General features: G+C 51.4%; 11 protein-coding genes across 11 annotated transcripts; 6 read left to right on the top strand and 5 right to left on the bottom strand.

Annotated features, from left to right (window-relative positions):
- Positions 1-136: 136 nt before the first annotated feature.
- BO88DRAFT_334687 (cytochrome P450) lies at positions 137-1,945 on the bottom strand (the record flags this gene model as incomplete). Its single annotated transcript, XM_025702811.1, has 6 exons — positions 137-305; positions 358-521; positions 587-697; positions 749-1,078; positions 1,148-1,683; positions 1,738-1,945. The coding sequence occupies 6 exons, from the start codon at positions 1,943-1,945 to the stop codon at positions 137-139; spliced, it is 1,518 nt and encodes a 505-aa protein (XP_025565713.1).
- Positions 1,946-2,405: 460 nt separating this feature from the next.
- Positions 2,406-3,293, bottom strand: BO88DRAFT_413077 (uncharacterized protein; the record flags this gene model as incomplete). Its single annotated transcript, XM_025708108.1, has 2 exons — positions 2,406-3,091; positions 3,155-3,293. 2 exons carry the CDS (start codon positions 3,291-3,293, stop codon positions 2,406-2,408), a joined length of 825 nt encoding a protein of 274 aa, XP_025565712.1.
- A 588-nt stretch (positions 3,294-3,881) lies between these two features.
- BO88DRAFT_423703 (type I polyketide synthase) lies at positions 3,882-12,224 on the top strand (the record flags this gene model as incomplete). Its single annotated transcript, XM_025708669.1, has 11 exons — positions 3,882-4,224; positions 4,277-4,382; positions 4,440-4,602; positions 4,656-5,004; positions 5,065-5,306; positions 5,365-6,061; positions 6,113-6,267; positions 6,319-9,032; positions 9,093-9,178; positions 9,239-11,010; positions 11,067-12,224. 11 exons carry the CDS (start codon positions 3,882-3,884, stop codon positions 12,222-12,224), a joined length of 7,785 nt encoding a protein of 2,594 aa, XP_025565711.1.
- A 1,109-nt stretch (positions 12,225-13,333) lies between these two features.
- Positions 13,334-15,377, bottom strand: BO88DRAFT_478863 (putative efflux pump antibiotic resistance protein; the record flags this gene model as incomplete). Its single annotated transcript, XM_025712033.1, has 8 exons — positions 13,334-13,686; positions 13,737-13,892; positions 13,947-14,106; positions 14,159-14,581; positions 14,637-14,678; positions 14,741-15,106; positions 15,182-15,244; positions 15,312-15,377. 8 exons carry the CDS (start codon positions 15,375-15,377, stop codon positions 13,334-13,336), a joined length of 1,629 nt encoding a protein of 542 aa, XP_025565710.1.
- A 482-nt stretch (positions 15,378-15,859) lies between these two features.
- Positions 15,860-17,021, top strand: BO88DRAFT_423701 (NAD(P)-binding protein; the record flags this gene model as incomplete). Its single annotated transcript, XM_025708668.1, has 4 exons — positions 15,860-16,399; positions 16,467-16,653; positions 16,708-16,815; positions 16,879-17,021. The coding sequence occupies 4 exons, from the start codon at positions 15,860-15,862 to the stop codon at positions 17,019-17,021; spliced, it is 978 nt and encodes a 325-aa protein (XP_025565709.1).
- Positions 17,022-17,522: 501 nt separating this feature from the next.
- On the bottom strand, positions 17,523-18,238 carry BO88DRAFT_478861 (DUF3237 domain-containing protein; the record flags this gene model as incomplete). The annotated part of the gene is made up of 4 exons (XM_025712032.1): positions 17,523-17,677; positions 17,736-17,991; positions 18,049-18,111; positions 18,161-18,238. 4 exons carry the CDS (start codon positions 18,236-18,238, stop codon positions 17,523-17,525), a joined length of 552 nt encoding a protein of 183 aa, XP_025565708.1.
- Positions 18,239-18,641: 403 nt separating this feature from the next.
- Positions 18,642-19,853, bottom strand: BO88DRAFT_241767 (uncharacterized protein). Its single transcript, XM_025702143.1, has one exon. The coding sequence runs from the start codon at positions 19,645-19,647 to the stop codon at positions 18,703-18,705; it is 945 nt and encodes a 314-aa protein (XP_025565707.1). The 5' UTR covers positions 19,648-19,853; the 3' UTR covers positions 18,642-18,702.
- Positions 19,854-20,330: 477 nt separating this feature from the next.
- Positions 20,331-21,904, top strand: BO88DRAFT_442364 (FAD-dependent oxidoreductase; the record flags this gene model as incomplete). The annotated part of the gene is made up of 4 exons (XM_025709948.1): positions 20,331-20,629; positions 20,677-20,948; positions 21,024-21,391; positions 21,446-21,904. The coding sequence occupies 4 exons, from the start codon at positions 20,331-20,333 to the stop codon at positions 21,902-21,904; spliced, it is 1,398 nt and encodes a 465-aa protein (XP_025565706.1).
- A 548-nt stretch (positions 21,905-22,452) lies between these two features.
- Positions 22,453-23,112, top strand: BO88DRAFT_241757 (uncharacterized protein). The gene has a single exon (XM_025702142.1). It carries the CDS (start codon positions 22,552-22,554, stop codon positions 22,969-22,971), a length of 420 nt encoding a protein of 139 aa, XP_025565705.1. The 5' UTR covers positions 22,453-22,551; the 3' UTR covers positions 22,972-23,112.
- An 860-nt stretch (positions 23,113-23,972) lies between these two features.
- BO88DRAFT_486327 (uncharacterized protein) lies at positions 23,973-24,716 on the top strand (the record flags this gene model as incomplete). The annotated part of the gene is made up of 1 exon (XM_025712432.1): positions 23,973-24,716. One exon carries the CDS (start codon positions 23,973-23,975, stop codon positions 24,714-24,716), a length of 744 nt encoding a protein of 247 aa, XP_025565704.1.
- A 506-nt stretch (positions 24,717-25,222) lies between these two features.
- BO88DRAFT_478860 (FAD-dependent oxidoreductase) lies at positions 25,223-27,041 on the top strand (the record flags this gene model as incomplete). The annotated part of the gene is made up of 2 exons (XM_025712031.1): positions 25,223-25,491; positions 25,541-27,041. 2 exons carry the CDS (start codon positions 25,223-25,225, stop codon positions 27,039-27,041), a joined length of 1,770 nt encoding a protein of 589 aa, XP_025565703.1.
- Between the last annotated feature and the right edge of the window lie 429 nt (positions 27,042-27,470).

The raw sequence follows: 27,470 nt of genomic DNA, 5'->3' as shown, positions 1-27,470 counted from the left end.
ACATTGCCGGGCCGCATACACCGAAAAAGTACAGCACCGCGAGTCATTCAGTAGCAGACAGAAATTTACCACAATCATAGCAACTCATCATAATGTGACCGTAATGCAGGGGGTGTATTACATTTCAACAATGTCCTCAAGACTTGCTTATCCTCCTGACTCGCATGCCTCGGCTTGTCTCCGGATTAAACGCAGAGAAATAATCATCATAAATCAGATCTTCGGGCTTTGTTCCGTCTAACTCCAAGTCACCGTATTTGCGAAACAGCATGGCCGTGGTAACGTATAGTTCACAATATGCCAAACTGTAACATCTGTCAGTTGTTTGTCGTCCAGGTATAGTGGTATAGTACTGACGGCATGCCAATGCACTGTCGACTGTCTTTGCCAAAGCTGACCAAATATCGACTGAGCTTGCGTCCTTTTATAGGATCCATCCATCTCTCTGGGTCGAAGCGTTCGGGGTCAGGAAATATGCCTGGGTTGCGATGCATGACCCAGGAGGACATCCCTACAACCGACTACAAGACGGGTAGTAATGAAAATCAGCCACATATCCAAAGACTAAAGAAACGTCAAAACCTACACCAGCCGGTAGAAAGTGTCCGTTAAACTCAGCTCCAGGGTCAGGAACCACACGGGGAAGGCGACCGATAACCCCGTAACTCAGTCGCAAACCCTCCCTGACGACGCCTGTCTGCGCTGCATCAATCAATAGTCAGAGGAAAAAAGCAAGGGCTCAACATACTAGGTAAGGGAGTTTCTCCAAGGTCAAGAAATCTATACGTTTCTCTGGATCCGCAAACTCCTGCTGCATCTCTTCCCGCAGTCGACGGTAGATATCCGGGTTGCGAAGAACATGAAACGCGATCATTGTGAGGGCATTGCCTGTTGCAAGAGCAGCAGCAACCATGATACTCAGACCCTCATCGGTCAGCTCATCAATCGTGCGGATAGGAGCCTGTCCGACATTATCGCTGGGAGCAAGGAGTTCATGGAATATCGATCTGCGGCTTAGATTACCAATCTCACCCGCAGCAACCTGGCTCTTGACCTTGACCACATTTGCCTTGGTCTCCTATAGACTTGGCGTGAGTGTATTGATCCGAGCAATGAGTCATAAAGGACACAAAAAACATACATCGACCAGCTTGTTATATTTTCGAATCACAGTATTACGATCCGAAAGCCACCGCGGCAAGCCGAGCATGATGGCTTCTAGTCGCTTACTCTGCATGAAAATCCAAAGCCCTTTCAGGACTCCCCGCACCATGTGGGCGAAGTCGTGCCCAAACCTTGGATAGTTATCGAGTAGATTATAGCAATCATGGAACACGTAATCGCTAGTCACGTCCACACTGAGTGCACTGAACAGACAATGCAGTTCCACCGACCCACAGCCGGCATCCAAGCCTTCTGCAAGCCGCTGAACCAGCTTCGCAGCCTTGTCCTGGATCAGTGGCTCGAGATGCAGAACTGCCTTACGGCTGAAGAAGGGGTTTAGGGCGGACCTCCGGGACGTATGCACAGAGTTCTGGATGGCGGTAAATGTGGCTGAGGGGGAGCCAAAGACACAATAGTAAGAGGGTGATTTATAGTATTTGGTCCCCACGTGGTAGATCTTGTCGTAGGCGTCAGGATCGCTCAAGGATACCTCGTCCGGTGTGATACGAACGACGGGACCTGGTTTGGTATATTAATCAACAAACGCCTTTATTCGGAGAGAGTAATGAATACCATATTGTTTGTGAAGACGCTCCACCTGCTGGTAGAAATCGCTACGCCCCCCGTGGTAGCTGTAGAATGTCTGGTAAAGTTGCGTTGCAGCGGCCAGCTTTGGGCCAGGAATCTTTGCAAGCGGATGAAGCGTGAGACGGTAGAGAACGCGGGCTAAGACATAGAGGGTGACTACAATAGCCACGGAGCCGTAGAGTGATAGCTCCATTTTAAGCATCTGCTTCGCTGTCTGGTAAAACGATGCAACTGTTATTCTATTTGTACACTCCTGGTAGACAGACCGGCCGGGCCCTAAGGCTTGTTGACCATGTCCATTTGTTCAATAGAACAGAGATGGATACGATCCTATAAAATCCCAGCGGACTTGGGCGGCCCGAGCTGTCGTCGTGTTGTCGGGGTGCGGTTTACTGATATCCGTCTTACTCATACGGAGTTGAGGCAGTAATTAGTTACTGGTCATTCGTGCTGACTGGTAATAGCCGTTACCAATAGGATCACCTGGTAGTTGGTGGTTGAGCAGTAAGAGTAATCTATATTGTCTGCATTTGAGAAACTCCGCTGCCACATGGTATTTGTACTACTGAATGGTTTGATGCAAATGCCTCTTATATAAATATTTTTCTTCATAATCAAGGTGGAATATTGTAAGGAGCCACAAGTTGATAGCATCAAGTTTGGAACTGCATCTGTTCAACAGCCATCTGAATCGCGCCAGCCACCTTTGCAACCGTAGATGTACTTCTAGGAAGCTGGTGGCCCCCGTCATGCGTCACCACATGTGCCAATCTCGGCTCACACATTCCTACGAGGGCCCTGCCATGGTCGGCATACTGATCCTTCTCCCCAATAACATGCGCAGTCGGGATGTTGATCCGCTGGATATGTGTGGTTGGATGAAACCTCAGCAGAACATTGACACTCGTTGCTTCTTTGGCGCTGGCAGCCATCGGTCGTCGGGCCTCAAACTCATCAATCACTCCCTTCGACCGAACATCCGTCATCCAATCAATGTGATCATCTCCGATTGCGTTTCCCTCCGCGTCCTGGTGGATGGCGGACAGCTCTCGTTGCGCGGGCTCGTACGTGAGTTTCAACTTGCCAGATCCCATGTCGAAGGGCATCGTCGTGGATATAAAGACTCCCACCTTGAATAGTTCTTCGGTCGGATCGGTTCTGGCGTGGTTGAGAAGAAGTGTTGAGGCCACGGCTGCTCCCTGGGAGAAACCAAGCACCCCGTCAAAGGGGCCCTCTTCTCGGACTACCTCCAGCACGAGGTCGTATGCATTTTGAACGTCGTCGGGGATTGGCTCACCATGATAGCCAAAATAGGGTCCCGGGAAGATTGCATCGATTCCTGAGATGCAATGCGATGGTCAGCATTAGATGGCTGAAGTGGGAACGAATCAGAACCACTTACCAGGCGCCGGTTCAGCCTCCATTTCTCCATCCAGGAATTCGAACTCCCAGTTTCTCGGAAGATAGGCTCTGATGGGCTCTAGCTGCGCCTCGAGGATGGAAGAATTGGTGCCATGGCCGTGGAGGCAAAGAAACCTCATTGTGAACCGGGCGCTGCAGTGTCAACGGGGGATGTATGATTTGGGCAAATATGGAAAGTGACAGTCAACATGTATTTCAGGTAGAGTAAATAAATTTGACCTCTGTGTGACCGGTTCTGAGGATTCCGTGCTATCATACATAGTAAGACAGGGTATAGGACAGTATAGGATAGTATAGTATCGTAGTAGCGTGGCCGCTCGGAGTGCGGGGTGCCGTTTCCCGACTCGGCCCCAGAAGTCCGGGGCCATAAGCCGTCGAGAAATCCGTCGTCTGACAGCATGATATCCAATCTCGCTTTCGAGAGTGTTCTTGCTTAGTCTGAGTTTACTCCGCGCGGAACCTCGGGGTTCGTATTGCGGCTGACAATATCGGCTTGGGTGATGATTTTAGACTTTATATCATATGATATATCTTCTACAATACCGGCAATATGGAGAACATAGGCACAGATTAACTACGGTATATCTGTGTACTGGCGTTAAGCTGCTGCTAGCTTACCTTATATTTGTACATTCAAAATGGCTCCGTATATGTCTGACCCGGATATGCCCCATACCAACGGCACAAATGGGGTCACCCCGCGGAACATGGCGTCTATCATGGCCAACGACGCTCTCGAACCGATCGCTATCATTGGAATTGGTGGCAGATTCCCTGGCGAAGCTACGAATCCCGACAAACTGTGGGATCTGATTTGCAAGGGTCAAAGCGCCATGAGCGAAGTGCCCAAGGACCGATTCAACATCGACGCCTTCTACCATCCGCATGCAGAACGACAGGGGACCATGAACGTCCGAGGGGGCCATTACATGCAGGAGGACGTGGCCTGTTTCGATGCGCCTTTCTTTTCCATCACCCCGCAGGAGGCCAATGCGATGGATCCGCAGCAAAGACTCGCTCTGGAAGTGGCCTATGAAAGTTTGGAAAATGGTACTCCACCCACCCAATTGATGGGTTACATAGCGTCGCTAATATTGACTAGCCGGTCTGCGCATTGAGGAGGTTGCCGGTTCACCCATGGCCTGCTTCATGGCTTCGTTTACCAGGGACTACGCAAATCTTCGCTCGCATGATGCTGAGGATATTCCGTAAGCTGGGTCCATCCTGTACTGTTTGAAAAACGAGCCTGCTTACACCAGCTATAGGAAGTACGAAGGCACTGGAAACGGTGCGGCTCTGATATCCAACCGCATTTCATGGTTCTTCGATCTCAAAGGGCCCAGTCTCAGTCTCGACACGGCCTGTTCCTCCTCTCTGGTTGCGTTGCATCTGGCGTGCCAAAGCCTTCGAAGTGGTGAATCCAAAACTGTATGTTTGTACACCAAATGTAGGATACGTGCCATGACTGACCCGACCTGCAGGCCCTGGTGGGTGGCACTAACCTTCTCCTCATGCCGGAGATGCAAATCGCAATGACATCGCTGCATTTCCTCAGTCCCGACAGCAAGAGCCAGGCCTTCGATCACAAGGCCAATGGATACTCTCGTGGTGAAGGCGCCGCTGTCATCACTCTGAAGCCTCTGGCGGATGCCCTCCGGGATAATAATGTCATCCGGGCTGTGATTCGAGGAACTGGTGTGAATCAGGATGGCAAAACCCCAGGCATCACTTTGCCCTCTGCAGAAGCACAGAAGGAATTGATCAGGACCACCTATCAGTCGGCAGGTCTTGACTTTTCCGAGACAAACTATTTCGAGGCGCATGGAACTGGTATGAGCTCTTCTTGTTAAGTCCTCAGGGTCGCATTCAGAGGCTAACAGACACCCAAAGGCACGCCTGCCGGTGATCCACTGGAAGCATCTGCAATTGGAGCTACATTTGGAGCGTCCAGATCCAAGGATAACCCAATTCCAATCGGTTCGATCAAGACTAATATCGGTCATATGGAGGGCGTGAGTGGTTTGGCTGGCTTGATCAAGAGTGTGTACGCACTTGAAAAAGCAATCATTCCACCTAATCTGTGGTTTGAGAAGCCAAACCCTCGCATTCCAATGGCTGAGTGGAACATAACTGTGAGATTAATTCCTTACCCCCTCGCACCTGGTAGTTATGGCTGACGAAGTTTTTGAGATCCCAACAAAATTGACCTATTGGCCAACGCAAGGCCTCCGTCGTGCAAGTGTCAACTCGTTCGGCTATGGCGGTACTAATGCGCACTGTATCCTGGATGATGCCTACAATTATCTTACGAGCCGTGGGCTGAAAGGTGCTCACAGGACCGTCACCGACAGTCAGATTGAGGACCTTGAGACTCTCTCCGATCTGCTCTCCATTTCGAGCCAAGATAGTACCTGGTCGAAAGTGGACGGGAATGTGAGCGACCGAACGAGCTACAGCAGTACGCCACTGGAGATCGCAAAGATCGCACCTGCACCAAAGCTCTTGTACTGGTCTTCCCACGAACAGAACGGGGTAGAGAGAACATCCAAAGCGCTACTGAAATACCTGCTTGATAAGACGCGCGGTGAACTGCCCGAAGATTTCCTGGATAGCCTTGTGTATACTTTGTCCGAGTGTCGCAGCAGGCTGTCTTGGAAAACATATGCAGTGGCGTCCACGGTGGATGAACTTGTTTCACTCCTGGAGCAGGGCGTTCCCAAGCCCCTGAGAGCATCACAGGTGCCCTCGCTCGGATTCATCTTTACCGGGCAGGGAGCCCAGTGGTACGCAATGGGGAGGGAGCTTCTTTGCTACGCCACTTTCCGCCAGAGTTTGGAAGGTGCCACGGCATACCTGGAAAGCGAGGGATGCACGTGGAATCTATTCTGTAAGAAATAATATCCACTCCTACATTGAAGCAGCATATTAACCTCAACAGTGGAGTTCGTGCGTGACAGGGACACGTCTTGCATCAACAAAGCGGCCATCAGTCAGGCCACATGTACAGCGCTCCAAGTTGCCTTGGTTGATCTACTCGCTAAATGGAGCATCAGTCCAACGGCGGTCATTGGTCACTCGAGCGGAGAAATTGCTGTAAGCTATATAAGGTCGCTTTGCAAAAGAGCACTCGCTGACGGATTGTAGGCTGCCTATGCAAAAGGTGCCATCAGTAGAGAGGATGCGTGGAAGATCGCCTACCATCGCGGCCGTCTCTCCAACACCATCACCCGGGATGGGGCTATGATGGCTGTTGGACTCGGCAAAGCTGCTGTCCAGCCGTACCTTGATAAGATCACTGACGGGGAGGTGGTGGTCGCCTGCATCAACAGCCCCACGAATGTCACCTTATCCGGCGACTCGGCCGCCATCACTCAAGTTCAGGAATTGCTCGAGGCTTCCAAGGTGTTTGTGCGAAGGCTGACCGTGAAGACGGCATATCACTCGCCACATGTCAAGGCAATCGCAGAAGAATATCGCCGTTCGCTCCAGGATATCAGGACCTTAAAAGCAGGGGATTCCGGAGCCGCGATGTTCTCCTCCGTCACTGGCAAGCTGATCGACGCAGAGGAGCTTGGGCCCGACTACTGGGTGGACAATATGATCAGTCCGGTCAACTTCCTGCAGGCTGTATCCACCGCCGTGTCGTATTCTGCACGCAAGAGACGCACGACGCGCAAAGAGGCATTCATCAACGTCTTGTTAGAGGTGGGCCCTCATGACGCGTTGCAGGGTCCGATCAAACAGATCTTGCAGCACGAGAGGACCAAGACCCCGATTCCCTATATCTCTGTTCTGTCGCGGGGGAATGACGCCACAAGAACCGCCCTCGAAGCACTGGGCAAGCTCAATCAACATGGATATCCGGTGGATGTGACCATGGCCAACACCCCAGGAAAGAGAGCTACTCCGCCAGTGCCCCTGACGGACCTTCCCCCGTTTGCCTGGAATCACATGCAACGCTACTGGTACGAATCCCCCATCTCGGCTGCATACCGCCAGCGGAAGCTTCCTCGCCACGATCTGCTGGGTGCTCTGAGCGAGCATTGCAGTGACTTGGAGCCGTCTTGGCGAAACTATCTCCGAGTGGCCGAGATGCCCTGGATTGAACATCACAAAGTACAGTCCTCGATCTTGTACCCGCTGTCAGGGATGATGGTCATGGCCATCGAAGGCATCCGGCAGATTTCCGACAAGAGCAAGGAAATTGAAGGTTTCCAACTGCGCGATGTGTCCGTTGGTACCGCCATGGTGGTGCCGGCAGATGAGCCGATCGAAACCAAGCTCCAATTCAGACCGTGGCGGATGGGCTCGCGCCTTCCGGATGCTTACTGGAAGGAATTCACCATCTCGTGCCGCACTCGCCAGGGGGTTTGGTCCCAGCATTGCTCGGGTCTCATCTCCGTCCAGTATAAAAAGGCGGCCAATACCACTTTTACAGATGAGGAACTGGAAGCAAAGAACCGCCACCGCGCTGAGTATCACAGACTAGCTAACGCTGGATTCAAGCCAGATGACCCGCGACAGGTCTATGCGGCTATGGCCGAACTCGGTCTCCAATGGGGTCCTTCGTTCACGACGCTCGTCCATATTAGCTCCGGGTACTACGAGGCCCACTGTATGCTGGAGGTTCCAGACACCAAGAAATACATGCCTGAGAACTTTGAATACCCTCATGTGATTCATCCGGCCTGCTTGGACGGATTCGTCCAGATGATGATCCCGGCCTCGACACCAACTGGAGTGCATTTAGACCGTGCCAAGATCCCCCGGTTCATCGAGAGTTTGTATATCTCCGCCAAGGTCCCTAATTCCCCCGGTACTCGGTTCTACGGCTACTCCAAGTCGAAGCCGTACGGGTTCAACGAGTCCATTGCCATGGTTGCGGCCTCGACCAGCGAGTGGGAAGAGCCGTTCATCGTGATCGAAGGCTGTCGAAATATCTCGTTAGAGACCATGACAGAGAGTCTGGCGGCCGAAACCATTACCAAGTCCCTGCGGAAGCTGGGTGCACATCCGACCTGGGATATCGATCTCGAGCATCTGCCGCTGGATCGCGCAGTCGAGTTGCTCGGGCGTTATGGGCAGGAGGTGCCAGATGCCGACTCTGAGGTGATCCGGATTCTTGAGCTGGCGTCTTTCATTCTTTGCAAGCGTGTTCTGCGGCAGTTTGGCCCAGAAGACAGTCAGACGTTTGCACCCCACCATCGCATTTTCTACAAGTATATGCAGCATCAATATGAACTGGCCACGCAGGGAAAGCTGAACTGCCAACGGAGCATCCCCAACGTGGATTGGCTCAACACGACCGACTCGTTTGACGAGGAAGTCCTCTCGCGAGCAGCGGCCTCCACCGTGGATGGAAAGCTCATGTGCCGCCTTGGGACTGACTACGACAAAATCCTTCGAGGAGAGCTAGAGCCACTGCAGCTCATGCGGGAGGGTGACTTGCTCACCCAGTACTACCGCAACGGAATTGGTGTCAACAAGTGGAATCCCATCATCGCCAAATATGTCCAGCTGCTGTCCCATAAGAAAGACCTCCAGATTCTCGAAGTGGGAGCGGGCACAGGAGGCACAACCTCGGTGGTCCTGGAGGCGCTGGGAAACCGTCACGATACCTCGATGCGTCTCCAGTCCTACACATTTACTGACATCAGCAGTGGTTTCTTTGAGAAGGCATCGGAGGAGTTCGCACCCTGGGCGCCGTTCCTGCAGTACAAAGTCCTCAATATCGAGAAGGACGCTGGGGCGCAGGGGATGCCCATGGGCCACTATGATCTGGTCATTGCCAACAACGTGCTGCATGCGACGTCTTCCATCAGTACCTGCTTGGCGAACTGTAGGAATATGCTCAAACCGTAAGTACACCTTGTTCTCCGAATGTACTTCATCGCCGTCGGTGTCTAACTCCACCACAGAGGAGGAGTTCTGCTTCTCGGGGAGCTCACTTGCACATTGGCCCGAATCCCAATGATCTTCGGTACTCTATCAGGATGGTGGATGGGTATGCCTATTCCAGAACACGATGAACGTAACTGCAGAGATCGCTAATGACACTCCACAGGAGAAAATGACGGTCGCAAGTACGGGCCAAGACTGTCCGAAAACGAATGGGAAACAGCACTCAGACAAGCCGGATTCAGCGGGCTGGACATGTGTTTCCGGGACCACAAGATTGAAGAGGAATACTCCGTCTCCCTCATGCTTTCGTCCGCCGTTCCAGAGACACCAGCGCCAGGGCTTCCCAAGAATGCTGTGCTTGTTCATCCTGCTGAGCCCACCCCGTCCGTCACGGGACTCTGTTCCAAGCTAATTGAAGCGCTCGCCGGGAAAGGTACAAAGGCTGAACTAATCTCCATGGAGCAGCTTGACCAGCACGAGCTAGCAGGGAAGGCATGCATCTCGTTCTTGGAAGCATACACTCCGCTGTTGTATCAGGCCAGCCGGAAAGAGTTTGAAGCCGTCAAACGCATGATCCTCCAGTCTGAATCCACATTGTGGCTGACGCGGGGTGCGGCCATGGAAAGCTCTACACCCGAGGGGAATATCATTGCGGGTCTTGGTCGCACCATCAGAGGCGAGATCCCTCATATGCAGCTCACCACACTGGACCTGGATCCCGGCGTCGGTATCGATGATCCAGCCACGGTGCTGGCCATCAACAGTGTGCTGCAGTCAGGCGTGGAGGCAAAGAACGTCGAGCACCCTGACTGGGAATATGCTCTCCGAAATGGAACGATTCACACGGTCCGTCTGGACCCGGATGCGCCCGTCAACGAGATGCTTTCCTCCATCACCGAGACACCGGATGCAGTTCCTATGTCATTCAAACAACCTGGTCGGCCCCTGGCATTGGCTATTAAAAGCCCAGGCATGTTGGACACGTTCCAGTTTGTGAACGACGAGGAATACTCCCAGCCGTTGAAGCCCAGACAGGTCGAGATTGCCGTCAAGGCCATGGGGATGAACTTCCACGATGTCATGATCGCCATGGGCCAGATTGCCGACACGGATCTGGGCGTCGAGTGCAGCGGTATAGTGGCGCGCGTGGGGGCCGGAGTCACCAAGTACAAAGTAGGAGATCGAGTGATCACCTTCCGACTGGGATGCTTCCGTAACTTCCTGCGCAACCCGGAGGAGATGTTCCAAAAGATCCCCGACGACATGTCCTTTGAAGACGCGGCATCCATCCCTTGTATCTACAGCACGGTCTACTACTCCCTATTTGACGTGGCCCATTTGCAGAAGGGCGAGAGTGTGCTGATTCATGCTGCGGCTGGAGGTCTTGGACAAGCGGCCATCATCCTCTGCCAGTATATTGGAGCCGAGATCTTCGTCACCGTCTCATCAGAGAAAAAGAAACGATTCCTCGTGAAGGAATACGGAATCGCAGAGGACCATATCTTCAACAGTCGTGACCTCAGCTTTGCCCAGGGTATCAAGCGAATGACTAACGGGAAAGGTGTGGACGTTGTTCTCAACTCTCTGGCCGGCGAGGCTCTTCGTCAGTCCTGGCTTGCCGTTGCGCCTTTTGGTCGGTTTATCGAGCTGGGCAAGAAGGATATCGTTGGCAATACCGGCATAGACATGGCACCGTTTATGAACAACATTCGTTTCTGCGGTGTGAACATGCTCAGCGTCTACCGCGACAATATCCCCCTGTTTGGCCGCATCATCGCGGACATGATGAGGATGGTATCCGAAGGCATCATCCGCCCTGTCAAACCTCTCAAGACCTTCAATCTCTCCCAGATCGAAGAAGTCTTCCGCACAATGCAGACGGGTAAACACATCGGGAAGATGGTCTTTCAGGCAAACGATGATGATCTTGTTCCGGTGAGTAGTAATGCCTAGAAAAAGATCTCAATCTATACTAACGAGCATCATCACAGGTTGTGCCTCAGAAGGCTCGCCCCGCTGAGCTCACGGCCGACGCAACATACTTGATCCCCGGTGGGCTCGGTGGACTGGGACGTTCTCTGGCCCAGCGGATGGCGGACCAGGGCGCCCGCAACCTCATCTTCACGTCTCGGTCCGGCGACAAGCGGCCGGAAGCCAAGAAGCTCCTAGCCAAGCTGCGTGCTCAAGGCGTGCATGTCAAAGCCTATGCCTGCGACATCAGCCACGCAAGTCAACTGGATGCCGTGCTGAAGGAAGCTGCAGTCGAATTCCCCCCCATCCGAGGTGTTGTTACATGCGCGATGCACCTGCAGGATGTGTTCTTCGAGAACATGACCGTCGAAGACTACCATGCGGCAATCCGTCCGAAGGTGCAAGCCACACGCAACCTACACGATCTGCTCCCCAAGGACCTGGATTTCTTCATCTGTCTCTCGTCCGTGGGAGGCATCGTCGGCTCTCGCGGTCAGGGCAACTACAACGCCGGCAACACGTACCAGGACGCCATCTGCCACCATCGACGTGCGCTGGGTCTCAATGCCACGTCAATCAACCTGGGCGTCGTCCTTGGGGTCGGGATCACGGCCGAGCGAGGCGAGATTCTCTCATATCTCAAAACAGGTGCCATGACCGGTGTGCGTGAGCAGGAAGTGCTCGCCCTCATCGAAGCGGCCATCAACAATTCCATCCCTGCGCAGATTGTTGCGGGTCTGGCAACCGGAGGTTTACTGAACCAAAACGGGCATGACGAGCCGTACTGGTTCGGGGACGCGCGCTTCTCGCACATGCGGATCTTTGACACCCAGGAATTCACCGTCAGCTCCGAGGACGCGGGCCAGGGCCTGCACGAGAGTCTGGCCGCCGCGCAGACGATGGGAGAGGCGTCGGATATTGTGTGTCGCGCGCTCATGCAGAAACTGGCCAAAGCAATGATGATGGAGCTGGACGATCTCGATGCCAGTCGACCGGCCAACAGCTACGGCGTGGACAGTCTAGTTGCGGTGGAGGTTCGCGCATGGGTGTTCAAGGAAGCCAAGTCCGACGTCAGTGTGTTTGATATTTTGAGTAATGATCCTCTGACTGCGTTGGCCGCCAAGATCGCCACCAAGAGCGCGCTGTTGAGCCCTACGGTGCAGAGGGAGGAGGAGTGAATAGGCGATATCAATAGTAGCGAACCAACGCAGTTTTCTATGTCTGATCCGGTTCTCTTCCTACTTGAGTATGTCATGGCGAGCGACGTGACTGAGGCACGTGACGTAGCTTTACTTACTTTGTTCGTTGCACGTGACCTTGTTTTGTTTGTTCTGTTTGCTTCGTCTCGCTCGCTTATCTTATGTTGTTCGCACGCGTTCCCCCCCACTCCTTCCCTTCCCCTCTCACGTTCGATATTCTAGTTTAGACGCACCGAATGAGATATATTTGATTGGCTCTCACAAGTAGCCTTCATACGTTGTTCTGCATATTTTGTTGTCAAACGTAGTATATAGATTTGAAGTCCTTGATACAAAGTCCCCACCATATCCTAGATCGGTCGTGTAATTTTAGACTGGTCGTGGATTGGATATGGGATATCTATATATTCTACTTGATACTATGAAAGTCATCTATATAAGTATTATATATTACCTATTATGTAACAATAGTTAGAATAAGTAGCCTTACATAGGGGGAAGGGTTGCCCTCTGAGTACTATAGAGTGACAAGTAGGATATATATATTTAACTACTACAATCCAGGGTACCATCTTCTAAATTATAAAATCAACTGTAACTCTAGTTTTTCTTAAGAAACCTAATATTTTATTTCATAGATAGGTGAATATAATTATTATCTATCTATAATCATAAGGATATATGTCTATCTAGGCCTGGATTAGGATAAATAAGCTGGGATATCCATGGGGACTAGACAGGTTCAATCCATATCCACATGGCTTGGAGACGGATTTGCGGATTGGGTCAGCAAGTCTAGTCGCGATATATTAATTCCAGGATTTACTGGTAATACCATAGACAGTAAAACTATGATATAATATGAAGATGTGAATTATGCCGGTTTATTTTCAGAAGGACACAGTAGAGCTTAAATCTTGATCGATTCCTTCTTGTAGTTACAAATTTACCGTGACCATTAATGGTCGCTTTTAAAGACATACAACATCTCGAACTCGTCTATTACCAATGTGAATCCTGCCCACCGCTATCTCCAAAAATCACAATTTGATTTTTGTGGCTTATGTAATTGCAACGTTGCGCCTCAATTATCCGGCCGTTATATTCAACCGTTTGCGCTGCAGAAGGCCAAATAAGCAGCTGTCTGGTTTCACGGAGGGAATACTTACGTCGAGAAATAGACTGAGGCAGAGACTCAGAGCGCCGGATGACAGGAAGAAAATCCAGACATTTCGGAGGGTCTTGGTGAGAGCCAAAATGACTTCCCGGGCAATTGCTGGCGGGAGACTCGCGAATGTGGAGCTGCTTGTACCCGCTATGAGCTCAGTAATGAATGTCGAAGGAGTGCCGACTGGAAGCAGAGGGGTAATGTCAGCTAAAGAGGTGTTTTCGTAGATGCTTCCGGCTACCGCGAGAAGAACAACGCATCCGAGGACCTGGGCTGCATGAGAAGGTCAGTCGAGTTCAAGCACAGCGCGACAGAAATCGTACCAATCGATTGGAATGCGACTGCATTGGATACATCCTCTGCCTTCACCATCGCCTGTGTCACGGCGAATCCGGCAACCACGTAACACCCTACACCAGCGCCAACCAACACTGTATAGCCGTACACCCTGGCTGGTCCAGTGTCGGCGTTGATGGAGACTGGCTTCTTATCAGCCTATTCTGAAACATGATGACTGGAGGAGTCGGACGCACGCATCAAACCACTTCCCAGCGTCACAAGAAGGCTACCTGCAATATACCACGGCATGTAATGACCGGTCTTGGGCATGAGAGCACCGCTCAGAATGGCGGAAAAGACCATCAGACAGACAAAGGGCAGTAGTCGTACACCGGCTTGCATCGCGTCATCTCCCTGTGGAGGAGTCAACCAACATACGTCACACCGTACGGAACGATCTTCTTACCCTAGTAAAAGCAAAGAACACAGGGATGTAGTATACAAATCCGAGCATCACTCCCGAGACCAGAAACATCTGAACGGCCAAGTTTAGCAGAACCGGGCGCCGGAAGAAATGTACCGGGATAAGCCTATCTTCACCGGCAACGAGAGGATGCCAGTACGACAAGAAAACGGTTGCAGCGAGACACACGCCCGATACAACCCAGAGAGTGATGGCCGAGCCAGAGCCCCAAGCATAAGTCCCCCCATTCGAGGTGATGGCCATGATGAAACTCACCGCACCGCCAGCAAAAATGGTAATTCCGACCCAGTCAACCATACGCAGCTTCTGATAGATAGTCTTGTCGGTCCGAAGGCAGACTTGTGGCAGCAGGAAGAAGTACGCCGGTGAAAAGACAGCTCCCACCACGATATTGATGTAAAAGCCCTGGTATATGTCAATATGCAGACATTATGGTATTGGACGTTTCATCTCTACCCACCCATCTCCATGTGGCGGAGCTGCTGGCAAACCCAGCTCCGACCTGTTTGTTCTGGTCAGCTTGATCCCTCAAAGACAAGGAAAATAATGAAGCCAAATTCTCACCACTGGGCCAAGGACACTCCCGAGTCCCCAGATCACAGCAATGCCAGCCGTATACAGCGGTCTCTCGTGAATCGATGTCAGGGCGGCAATGTAAGTCAAGGACCCGGAATACATGCCAGATCCCCCAAACCCTGCGACTACTCGGCCGATGATCAGGGCAGGCATGGTTGGCGCAGCACCGCATATCGCGCTTCCGACTTCAAACATCACAATGTGGGCAAGGAAGAGCCATTTGATATTGAAGACGCCATACGCCTTGGACCAGGCCAGAATGGCAGTGCTGCCGAGTGAGAAACTGACGCCGATCCAGGAGAAGAGATTGACCCGACCCAAACTTGCTAAAATTGATGATTGGATGGCAGCGACCTAGCAAAGACTTCAGTTCTCCGGGATCGAAGGAAGCTTTCTGATCAATTAAAAAAAAGAATGAGAAGAGCTTACAATTGTATTGTCTAGAGCGAAGAGGAAGGTCACAGACAAAAGAGATCCGTAGCTAATGACCCACTGAAGGAAGGATCTTCATGAGCTTCCTCTTGACTAGTAGTTGTTCTGCAGGAAGATCAGGACCTACCTTCCAGCCATGGAGTTGCCGTGGTGAGGTATCGACCGACAATAATTCGGTGCTTTGATGATCCATCTCCAGTCGATCCTCCAAGGGAGGAAGACTCGAGGCTGCGCCCTTCTCGCTGGGGGTTGTGTCGCCCATTCTGATGGTCTGATCTGATTTTAACACTGCGATCAAAGGATCAGGGAAGTCTATCTGAATGAGCACCAGGCATCTTTGTAGGACTTGGTTGCTTGTTCATTCCTTGTAGACCCACAGCGGACTTGATTTTCCCGCTCGGCCGCTCCAGTCCCGCTGTCAGATTTAGGCTTTCTCCCTTGATCCCTGCACAGTTCCGTCTTACGGTCTGTTACGGGTGGAAACACAAATCAATAATTGCTCCTGCGGTTCTTCAGTATGAACTTAATTACTGCAATATGCGTCGGTTTTGTCGGTACCCCAGGTATCCAAAGCAATTCCAATAGAAGGTTCTTCAAGGGAAATATATCAATTGAATAACATCTTAAAGTTGGAAGCCACTATTCCACCTTTGCTAAGACACATACACACACATAATGAGTTCTTCCTACAGCTCAGAGACCACCGCTGATGCACTGGTTCATGATCTGGCAGCTGCAATCATGGGGAAATCGATCTTGACCACAGGAGTATCACCGGGAGGTCTAGGAGCCACCTTTGTTGAGACCATCGCGGCAGCCCAGCCTAGCTTACTGATTCTGGCCGGACGGACGGTTGGAAAGATTGAGGAGACGGCTAATACCATCAAAGCCACGCATCCTGGCGTTGAGGTCCGTGTGCTCGAGCTAGACCTGAGCTCATTCGCTGCCGTCCGCAAGGCAGCGGATACTGTCCTCGGCTGGGCCGATGTGCCCAAGATCGATGTCCTTGTCAATAACGCTGGCGTTATGGGGATCGAGTGGGCAAGGTCTGTGGATGGCTTCGAGATGACCTTTGTCGTCAATCATCTGGGGCACTTCCTCTTCACCAACTTGATAATGAGCAAGATTCTGGCATCAGAAGCACCGAGGGTGGTAAACGTCAGCAGTGAGGGCCATCGTTTTAATCCGATCCGCTGGGGGGATTATAACTTTCACGTAAAATGCTTCCTTCTCTTGTCCGGGAAAGATAACTATTGGCTGACGCTGAAAACTTTGTGCACAGGATGGCGACACTTATAATAAATGGCAAGCCTATGGCCAAGCCAAGACAGCGAATATGCTGATGGCACTGTCTCTGGCCAAGAAGCTGGGAGAGACGCATGGCTTACTGGCCTTTAGTCTACACCCAGGCTTTGTATTCACCCACCTTTCTGACCACATGAACTGGTGGGAGGAACAGTCAGCTATCCGTGAGTTGATGTTCATATGTACCCACAAAACAGTATTCTGACCTTTAAACACAGAGGCCGTGGACGCTGCACTCGGGAATGTAGAGGATGAGGTTGCATTCAATTCAGCCCAGCATGGGGCAGCAACGCACATCTTCGCTTCATTTGCACCCGGCCTGGAAGGTAGGCATTAACAAGTCCCCCAAGTATGAAGCACAAGCATTATTCTAACATGCTGTCTTTCAGCGTATAATGGCGCGTATTTGACAGGTTGTCATGTTGCCAACCCTTTTACCGAGACTGTAAAGCCATGGGGAACCAGTGTCGTCGAAGCAGAGAGATTGTGGCAGTTGAGTGAAAAGCTCGTCGGTCAGGAATTCGCCTACTGAAGAGCATGTGGTTGTACTCAGCATATATACTCGAAGATCAATCTTGACGCTGGGCAGCTACTTTTGCCGAGTATAATGCCCGTACCTACCTGGACAGGCCCCGGATTGGCTGAGTCCTGTAGAAATCATTGGTTGGGAGGCGCGTTGTAGCAGATTCGGCCAGCTAATAAGTGGACCAGCTGGTGAGCGGGCGCCAGACGTCCTGACTCCCTAGGCCGCAGAGGCGTTTGATGGAGAACAGGGCGCGAACAAGCCGAGTACCCGCGACGGTGATCTTGCCGTCTGCATCTGAGGCCGATGAGCCGACCGTCTCGCGGTCCTTATGATCGTCTGTAGAGTAGAACCGTGCCTGTGGTTGGCTCAAGGAAAATTGTCGTATTTATTATTTTAGTAATGAAGTAAATACAATTCTGCAATATATATAAAACAAACAATCCATATTTTGCAACGTATAAACTTGCTAGTCAATGTGAATGCTAACTGTCATGCATATTTACACCCTCATTCATAGCCAGAACCTGCAACAATTCTGGACAGTCGGATATCAGCAAATAGTTCACCACTCTCTTCCTTCAGGAAACGCATGCTGCCGGCAAACATCATGTTTTCAAGCGGCTTATATGGTTCATGGCCACACTCGAATCTCATTTGCTCAACTGTTCGATTGTTAGCTAGATACAATCCTAATACTGGGAATAGAAATCCTCATCTCACCTGCAGAGCCAAAGGGGGTACTCTTCGCTTCTGGATGACCCATAATCAAAGCCAGAGTAGGTTCGTTCAGCTCGACGACGCCATCAGCCATGACGCGCATGCACCGGCCTTCGGCATCCGTAGCAATTGCCGTTATGCCCAGGCGCCCGTGCTTCTTGTCTGCATCGATGCGGAACCAGTCGTGGCCGTTGCTGATCGTGAAGTTGACCTTGGGCTCGAAGCCCTCGACCGACTCGATAGTACCGTGCGAGAAAGGCTATGAGTTGTCAGTAATCCCTGTCGCAGTGTGAGATTCCCGAGAGAGATAACTCACGACACCAACAAGGGTCGAACCAGAGTAAATGTCCCCACAGGGCCATGTACCGGCGAGTCCGGCCTAGAGAAGTGTAAGTCGACCGGTGCATGCGATATGCAACATCTCATACCTTGATTCGAATGGCCGGCTGCGTGGTTGGGAAGCTCTCAGGGGCTAGGGCGCCTGTCTTTGAAGGATCAGAGCCCATGTTGCTTAGCGACAGGTTCTTAGCTTGAGTGAAAGTTTTAATGGCGATTGTCTGGGATGATTGAGCCAGATACCCTCATCTATGGCCGGCTACTTCAAGGTAATTATATCTACTAAGGGAAAACCAAAGCTTACATAGAAGGTAGGACAAGATCTCCATCGGCGGAAAACGCACTTCCGATGGTTTTTCCTTTAGCTCTTGTTTAACGGAATTGTCTTCAAGCGGCCGAGTGCGGACAAAGCGGTCCGCTGTTCACCGTAGATCAGCCGCAGTGGTAAGCTGACATCACTACCAAGTCACTTGCTGTATCTGATGAGAATTGAAGAGAGTATGGTCACCGCGGCAGTGAGCTACTGGCTTTCTACTGACATAGGTACCGGTATAGGGCATGAAGCAGTAAGGAGGATGAGCGGGGTGGTATCTTTATTACTACTCTCTATCATAATGCTCGTCTAGAAATCATCTCATGTTTTCGTGCGCTTAGTGAGTTGCATCACAGTATTATGCCAGAGGTGCTGCGCATATAATACGTGAACCTCGTAAGCCAGCCATGGCAACATCTTGAAATCCCTTGTAGATTGGCCGCCGGGGTGCAGATTAGAGCATTCAACACTGATGTATGTCACCCTCGCCGTTTCATCTGACACCTTCTCCACAATAAATTCTTGAAATCCGCCGTCCATGAACCGCCACGGGAGACCGTACGATGCTGCCTTGTCCACTATTCGGACCAGCCCGTCGGGGAATTTCCAGTACATAACAGCTCCGGCTGTGTCCGTAGGACTGTCTTGGATCGCGTCCCGGTTCGACGGGAACCCAGAGCAAGGCTCAGTGGCTTCTGAGCTCAGAGATTGAGGCTGGATAGAAGTCTTCCGGTTTGTACTCCAGGAACCAAGCATAAAGGCTCCCATGGTGGCCTGATCGCCGAATAATAGGCTACCGGGCGCGAAGGACAATGGCGGCACCTCTTTGTCCAGATACCACGCCTCCGGCCCTGCGGCCCGCGCATCAAGAAAGGCGGCAACTAAATTCTGCATCAGGCGATGCGCATCATCCTCCTCGGCGTTACTCTTTTTGCTTTGAAATGCCCCGTATCCAGCGAGAAGGGATACGGGAACATCCGCTTGAAGGGCTGCGAAGGAGGGGACCCAGCGGGTTTTGTCCCCACCAGACCACGAGGTCAGCAAAGCTGACTTTTCCATCCCCCAGACTGACTTCGGAACTGCTTCGCCGCTCTCCACGAGGTTGCGACAAGCACTTGACTTTGGGAGCTCCGTGATGGAGATTCTCGGGCATGACCGGTCAAGGCGTCGTTTGCCAAGGTATGCGGCGACTAATGTGCCGGCAGCAGCAAATGAGACCACACCCGTAAGTCGAGGCCGGTTTTGCATGAAGGTGATGATATTCATGTTGGCGGTGTGGATTGAGTTGTAGCAAGTCGGTCGGGATTTAGAGCATCTGAAGAGACTGCTCTCACACTTAATGGAGATTTAGGGCCTTGCGTACATCAACGTATTCTGTATTCAATGGATGTATTGATGATCATTTATTGTTGACTGGATGAGCGATTTGAAACCGTGTTAGAGATGGTGAAATGGGAAAACGGAGAGCCACGTCAGTTCAGGGGTTGCTTACATTATAAACATGGGCTATAAATAAACAACACATAGCGCCTCTTTATGCAACATGAACAAAAGACGGAATTTATGACTCACCTATAACTGTAGCGACTAGGATTATCTGCTATTGCCACTATTTCCACGTACAGCCTGCAGACAGAAGCTCTGATTTAATATCATTCATTACGTCCAGATCGTATGTTGTACTTCTACTGGCCAAGAAAATTGAATAAAAGTTCTTCAGGCGTGATTATTTAATCTCGCAGGAGCAGAAAATGCGGCATTCGTCGGCCGAAGCCGGTCCCTTGGCAGAAAGCAGGGAGGACGGACCTGACTCTAGTATTAATCATCCCATGTCTCACCAGCCAGCTTGTTCCCGTAAACATTATAACACTTCCGTGGAGTATCCTTTGATTGATTGACAGCCACAGACTGTCTTTTCACTTGCATATCAAGCAACATATAATACAACGATGCAGGCTGAACGTCCATTCCGAATTGTTGTTGTTGGTGCCGGTGTAGCAGGGCTGGTAGCCTCCAACTGCCTCCAGCGGCTCGGCATTGATCATATTGTGCTCGAGAAACATGCTGAAGTTGCGCCGCCAATGGGCAACGGCATCTCCATGTGGCCACACGGGCTTCGGGTTCTCCATCAACTTGGCTATCTCCCTGCTATTCAGCGTGACGCGGTGCCAGTTAACCGTTTCTTGAGCCGTGGGCCGGATGGCAGGGTGATGCACGATAATCTACTGTATACCCTAGTTGAGAAGAAGTATGTCAGTCCCCATGTTTTATTACCCCTCCAATCTAACTTATCAGTCATGGCATTGGCTTCTTTCCCTTGGAAAGGCGCAATCTCTTGCAGATTCTGTACGACGGTTTGCCTGACCAGTCATTTGTCCGTACCAAAGCGATCATCGAAAATGTGAAGCAGTTTCCAGACCGGGTGGAGGTCTGCCTTGCAGACGGCAGGGTTGAGACAGGCGATATGGTTCTTGGTTGCGATGGGGTCCACAGCTTGATTCGGAGCTTCATGTGGGATCATGCAACAAAAACCTCGCCTGGCTTGATCCAAGTCAAAGAAAAGACCTGTAGGAGAAGCCCGACCCCATATAGGAGTTTTAGAACATGCCTCCACTAACTGTTCATTTTTGAGTAACCCTTAGCCCTGAATACCAACTGGAAGACGCTTTTAGTTACCACACCTCCCATCCCGGAGCTTGGCGAGCGGGAAGTTAATATAACTCATAACAATAGGTTTACCTTCCTTGCCACCTCCCAGCCGGATGCTGTCTACGTCGTCGTGGTCTTCCTCCTCGACGCACCGTTCACCTGGCCAAAACGACAGCGCTTCACCGATGAGGATGCCAATGCACTGGCGGAACTCGTTGCTGATAAGCCTGTCACTGACCAATTGCTATTCTCTGAGATCTGGAGACAACGTACCCGGGCCTCTGTGATCTCACTTGAAGAGGGCGTGATGGAGCACTGGCATCATGGTCGAATTTGCCTTCTAGGGGATGCAGTTCATAAGGTACGTCGTCCTTTGCCACTTTATAGTCTACCTATGCTTATTCATTATATACAGGTTCATCCCAATCTTGCCCTTGGCGGAAACTCGGCCATTGAAGGGGTTGCCTCATTTATGAATAACCTTTGTCGCGTGATGAAGACCACCTGTAGTGGTACCAAACCAAGTGGCACTGCGCTCAACATGGTATTTGTAGCTTATCAGAAGGAGCAGCGCCAACGCATCAAGGAGTTGATGGAGCTCAGTCACATGGCAGCCAAGATGCATACCTACGCCACACCCCTTCACAAGCTTCTGGCAAACTGGGTCTTCCCACTATGCGATGACAGGATGCTCGCAAACCACGTTGGAGCATATTTTGCGGCGGCGCCCAAACTGGACTTCCTTCCCTGTGTAGGGTTTCCATCTGGGCTTCTGGCATGGGCAGAGGATGGGCGGAATGATGATCCCCGGAATCATTATATTAATGGTCACCTCAATGTCAATGGATATGCTACTGGCCATGTGGTCTATTAACATTGGGCCTGCGTATATTGGATTTCTATAATTTTATCTTTACCGTTGTGCGATGAACCTTCATCTTTTTGGTCCATTTTATCCTGTGTTCACCTATGCACCCTTTTTATTGGATAGCCTCGCTACATTGCAGATTTCGCAGTGAAGAACTTGGATATATTAGTCTGATTCCAATGATAACATCATACCATATAAAGCCACAGAATACACGATCGTGCTGCAGTTAACATTGGATCAAGATATAAGTAGGTTTAAGGAAGTAGTTCCGGGAAGCTACTGCTTTCTTAGAAAAATTAAGCCCACTGCGCCGAACACATAAGAGATAAGAGATAAGAGTAAGAGAATTAAGAGATAAGAGATAAGAGAATATAATAAGAGAAGATAGGTCCTGCACCATGTGACCGCCCCTGATTCGTCTGCAAGTTTTCAGTAACGTGACTTGCTACGCCTCCCCTCATTCGCCCTTTGCCTGTCTTACAATCATGTTGCACGTGACTCTCGGGCCCTCCGTCGTCTTCGTCGGTCGTCGCCCACGCTGCTGCCACGGACGAACGGCACGTATATACGATATATGTTGAACCCCATCATGCATCTACCATCAATGGGTCCGCCCGCTGCTGGTATATGCTGTCTACCGCACCATCTCCATGTTGCGCCGACGCTGCGACGGTACACCTGGCCGCTCAGTTGCAGCGACCTCCGGTCCTTCTAACCTGGTCGGCCGTATCGCGGGGTGCCAGCGTGGCCATGGCCATAATATAAGTACAATCGCAGGCAGGGATGCCCCTGCCCTGTCCTCCAATATGCATACTAGCTACAAGGAAGCCGCCTACTACAGTCATGATACAATTAAGGAAATGGACGGGTCCAGCTTCCACCTACCGACCGGTGCAGAGGCTGAGCCTGGCGTCCCGCCACATAACCTCTCTCTTGAAGTCGGCTGCGTCGCGAGCATCATGCGCAACCTCTCCATTGAAAAGGGCCTGGTTAAGAATGTGGGGTGCAGGTGGACAACTTACTTACCAATGTCGTCCAGGTGCGCCTCCTGCAACATAATCAGCTACTAACCTCTCAAATTACTGGTCAGGAGATGCAGATCTTCTGCCTCCCTCGCATCACCTTCGAATTCCGACCGCACCGTGCCAATTGGACCGTCCAGCGTCGCCAGTTCCCAATGCCGCTGGCACGCCACCACTTTCAACAGTTGCCAGGGCCTGACGCCTGTATTCGCACATGGCCAGCTCTACACCAGCCTGTCTCGCGTCCGGCGTGGAGCTGATATCTACCCAACGCTCAACGTTGTCTACCGCGACCTACTCCTACCCATATGAGTGGTCCTTCTTTTCCTGATGGAAGCATATTGCGGTACATTACCCGTCTTTACCCCTCCTGCACCTCCTAATGGTTACCTTTTACCCATGGACGCCCCGCTATGGCAGCACTGCATCGACAGCAGCTATCCCGGACGCATAACCAATGATCTTTCTTGCTGCACCTCCATATCCGGCACCTTGCCAGCTCATTTACTAGCCGTAAAACTCTCTGATCACGTTCACATTAGGCACCGCCCACATTCTGTCCCGGCCATCTCTATATATATACCCGTGCACTTACACTCTTGGTCTTCATTACGATATAGACCATCTTGATCTGCCGTGTTTATTTGGCATATCTAGGGCTATCTCTGTCTGCTCTTTGCCGACATGTCCAAGGGGAATAACCCTGCGATCATCTACCTGCGTGACTTTCCTGAGGAACTCACCATGAGCCAACCGGTCCAGAGCAGCCGACTGCCCTGCAACTCAAAATTACCTTGAATATTCCCCATTTGTTACCTGAAGAGCTCTTAGATGACTATCAGATCTGCCCAAATCCCTACAATAGTGCGTGCATTTCTTTAGGCCCCCTGCACGATCACACCTCAATCAACGAGACGTTTTCGTCCATGTCTGGGGCTCATTTTCAATGAGACAAGATGTGGACAGCCAGGACAGCTGATTGTAAACGCTCATCCTGTATCCTGGTGGGTACTGATTTTCCATTCCTGTCTCTACCTTCTCATGCCCATATGCAGCCCCTTAGCGTGCCTTCTTTGACAAACCTCAGTCATCCTGGTGACTACCCCGACCCGGAGGTGTATACAATGCACTGCCCAGAGGCAGCTCTCCCAACCATAACTCTCATGGGAACTGTGATCCGATCTGGTGGTCAGCTCAATGAAGGCCAAACGCTATTGCATTATGACCTCCGCACCACTGTCTATGACAGCTCTGTTAAGACGCAGGCGGCCTTCAAGGTCCGGATCTACTTTAAAGACGGGAAACAATGGGATAACTTCCCCTCCATCATGCCACAGAGCAGAAACATTGTCACTGGCCACGTATGCGGCCTGACCGTCGAAGAGCCCCCCCGCCTGGCTGTCCAGGTGGACGATATCTACTTTGTCCCGGGTGGTCCACCATCAATGCCGGCCACCCCACAGACACCTCCACCTGAAGCCGGTACCAAACGGCCAGTATGCGACCGATGGGGCAGACGTGCCGGTGTTGATAACAGTGTTAGTGTGGAGCAATTTATACCCTCCAAAAGACCTTACCGCTTGCAGGACGACCAGGATGATATAGACCGCCAGCTGCTGACTGGAACCAGTGCTACATCCCCACCAAGTGAATCAGTGCTACCAAGCGACGATGAAAGGACTTCACGGATCATGGTCTCGAGAGGTCCAGCCCACTGCTCCAGGACCAACCTGCTGACCTACGCCCCCGTCGCAGACCAAAACAGCCGGTGCATTATACTGCAGAATACGTAGACAGATAAACCATGTAGTCAGAATATTCAAGTTTATTAATTGGCTCCACGCGCACGTCGGCAGCCGTGAGGCCGCCGCCAACGCAACTCGTATCTCTACAGCCTGAGCCACAGCCGCATGACCTGCTAAGGACGGAAGACGGAGAGCGGGGATTTCGGCCCGCCCTGTCCGAATGCTGTGCAGGTGATTGCCTATGTATGGACAAGACAACAGCAATGGATGACACATTTTTGATGTTATTTGCAATAACGACTGCTGTAGTGATTTAGTGCCTTAGTAATCCCATACATGCAGTTAACCAGACTTGTTTCTACCCATGTTAGTGGCGGGAATCGGCGGTCAGCCATCTACGAGCTGGAATCACGGCCCCGACCCCTGACTTTTTTATCGGCCAGAACATCTAGTGGATTGAATCTAGACACTCATAGATATCCTAGTTCCTGTGTGTTTGCCTCATGAGGTCTTGTCTCTTGGGTCGTGCCTTCCGTCGTCTTGTACAAGTTCCAATGGCAACTCAACAACTTATTTTAGGACTACTGGCGATCGCCAACCACAGTCTATTCAGTACAAATCCATCATCAACCTGCAAGGTGCTCCCTGGTGATGCAGACTGGCCACAATCAGATCAATGGGCTAGCCTCAACGCGACCCTTGCTGGACGCTTGATTGCAGCCGTCCCTCTTGCCAGCGTCTGCCACGATGTCCCTTTCAATAACTACGATGCTGACTTATGTGCGGAACTCCAAGACATCTGGAATAAGACCAAGTTGTCGCAGTGCGTATTCATTTCGAGCCCATCTATAGCTTTGCTGACATCGTCGCAGTATTGACAGTCCCTCCGAGGTCTTGAACATGTACTTCAAAAATTACACCTGCGACCCATTCACTCCTAGGTCTCAGCCTTGTGAGCTGGGCAATTCCGTCAGCTACGTGATTGATGTGAGATCTACCGAGGACGTCAGGGCAGGAATCGACTTTGCGAAGAAGCACAACATCCGGCTGGTCATCAAAAATACGGGCCATGATTACGCGGGCAAGTCGACTGGAAAAGGTGGACTGTCCCTGTGGACACATAACCTGAACTCCACCCAGTATATCCCCAAGTACAAGTCGTCCTACTACAACGGGCCAGCTATCAAGCTCGGGGCCGGCGTTCAGGGGTTTGAGGCATATGCTGCGGCTAATGCGACGGGACACCGCATCGTTGGCGGCGTCTGTCCGACGGTGGGGATTGCAGGCGGGTTCAGCCTAGGGGGAGGCCACTCGATCCTTTCCAACAGCCACGGAATGGGCTCAGATAACGTGCTGGAGTGGGAAGTAGTCACCATGGATGGAAGACATCTGGTCGCGACCCCGGAGCAGAATTCAGACCTGTACTGGGCCCTCAGTGGTAGTGGTCCGGGCGCCTTTGCCGTTGTGCTTTCGATGACAGCCAGGTTACACGTAGACAGCATTATTGGCGGGGCTACATTGGCGTTCGATGATAGCAAGGTGGGAAACGACAAATTCTGGGACGCAATTGGGAGATTTCACGAGCTTCTGCCTCCCTTTGTGGACGCTGGTAACTCCTTTCTCTACACCCTGACGAACCATGCTTTCTACTGCTTTGCAGCCACGATGCCTGGTGCGGATCTAAGCTTGGCCAATTCCCTCATGAAGCCCTTTCTGGACGATCTGGCGGATCGCGGAATCGAGTACCAGTATTCCCCCCGTGTGTCTCGCAACTTCCAGGAGCATTTCTCTGTCCACCTGGGTAGCTCACCAGAAGGCCTGATTGATTTTGCAACATTCTCTGGAAGCCGCATCATCCCACGGGAGATGGTCACCGACCAGGCAAAGAACAGGGTCATCACGGAACTTCTGCGCAACGCCTCCTTGGTGGACGGATACTCCCCGATGCCCTGCGAGTCCCTCAATGTCAAGTGGCAGTCGCATCCTGACAACGCAGTGCACCCTGCCTGGCGTGACGCCCTCCTTTTCTGCGTCACTTCGGGGCACTGGGATCCTACCGCTAGTCCGGCTGAAATGGCCAGGCGGCAAGAATTCGCGGTTAATGTCATGCAGCCCATGCTGGATCGGGCCACGCCCGGCGGAGCAGTCTACCTGAACGAGGCCAACTACAAGCAGCACAACTGGCAGGAGGAGATGTACGGAAGCAACTATGGCAGATTGCTTCAAATCAAAAACAAGTACGATCCGGAGTCTCTGCTGTACGCCAAGACCGGAGTGGGCAGTGACGCTTGGTTTGAGAATACAGATGGGCGACTTTGTCGGACTGAAGGACATCAGCAGAGCTTGTTGGGCTTTTCTCAGTTCATATTATAGTTGAGAGGCCATTGATCGACGCATGGCGTATTTGCAGTGGTAACGGTCTCTTGACATAGGATGTGAACATGATATATATAAATTTTTATAGATACTAATATGTATGGATGGTAATTCCTACGTCGAATGTGATGGTAACATATAAATACCTTTGAACCACTCGAATGACATCAGCAATAAAACAAGCATAAAAGTCTTCTCTTATTCTTCACAATCTACTGACCCTTTCCGCTTCCATAGACGTCTAGTCATTGCCATGATATCCGTCTAATACTACCGAAATACTGCTCAATTGTTGCACAACCCCCCCGGGCAGAGCTCAGGGCTCGGTCAGTCCGCGAAAGCCCGGCTGGTTGCCGTTAAGGGACAGCCCGATGCTGTAGGCGTTGATAGAAGCACTAGTCTTACCATTTCCAGCGCCGCGGGCAG

Source organism: Aspergillus vadensis, assembly GCF_003184925.1.
Source record: "Aspergillus vadensis CBS 113365 unplaced genomic scaffold BO88scaffold_5, whole genome shotgun sequence".
NCBI classification, from domain to species: domain Eukaryota; kingdom Fungi; phylum Ascomycota; class Eurotiomycetes; order Eurotiales; family Aspergillaceae; genus Aspergillus; species Aspergillus vadensis.
Note: the sequence above shows the minus strand (reverse complement) of the source record. Positions and strands in the feature narration are given on the sequence as shown.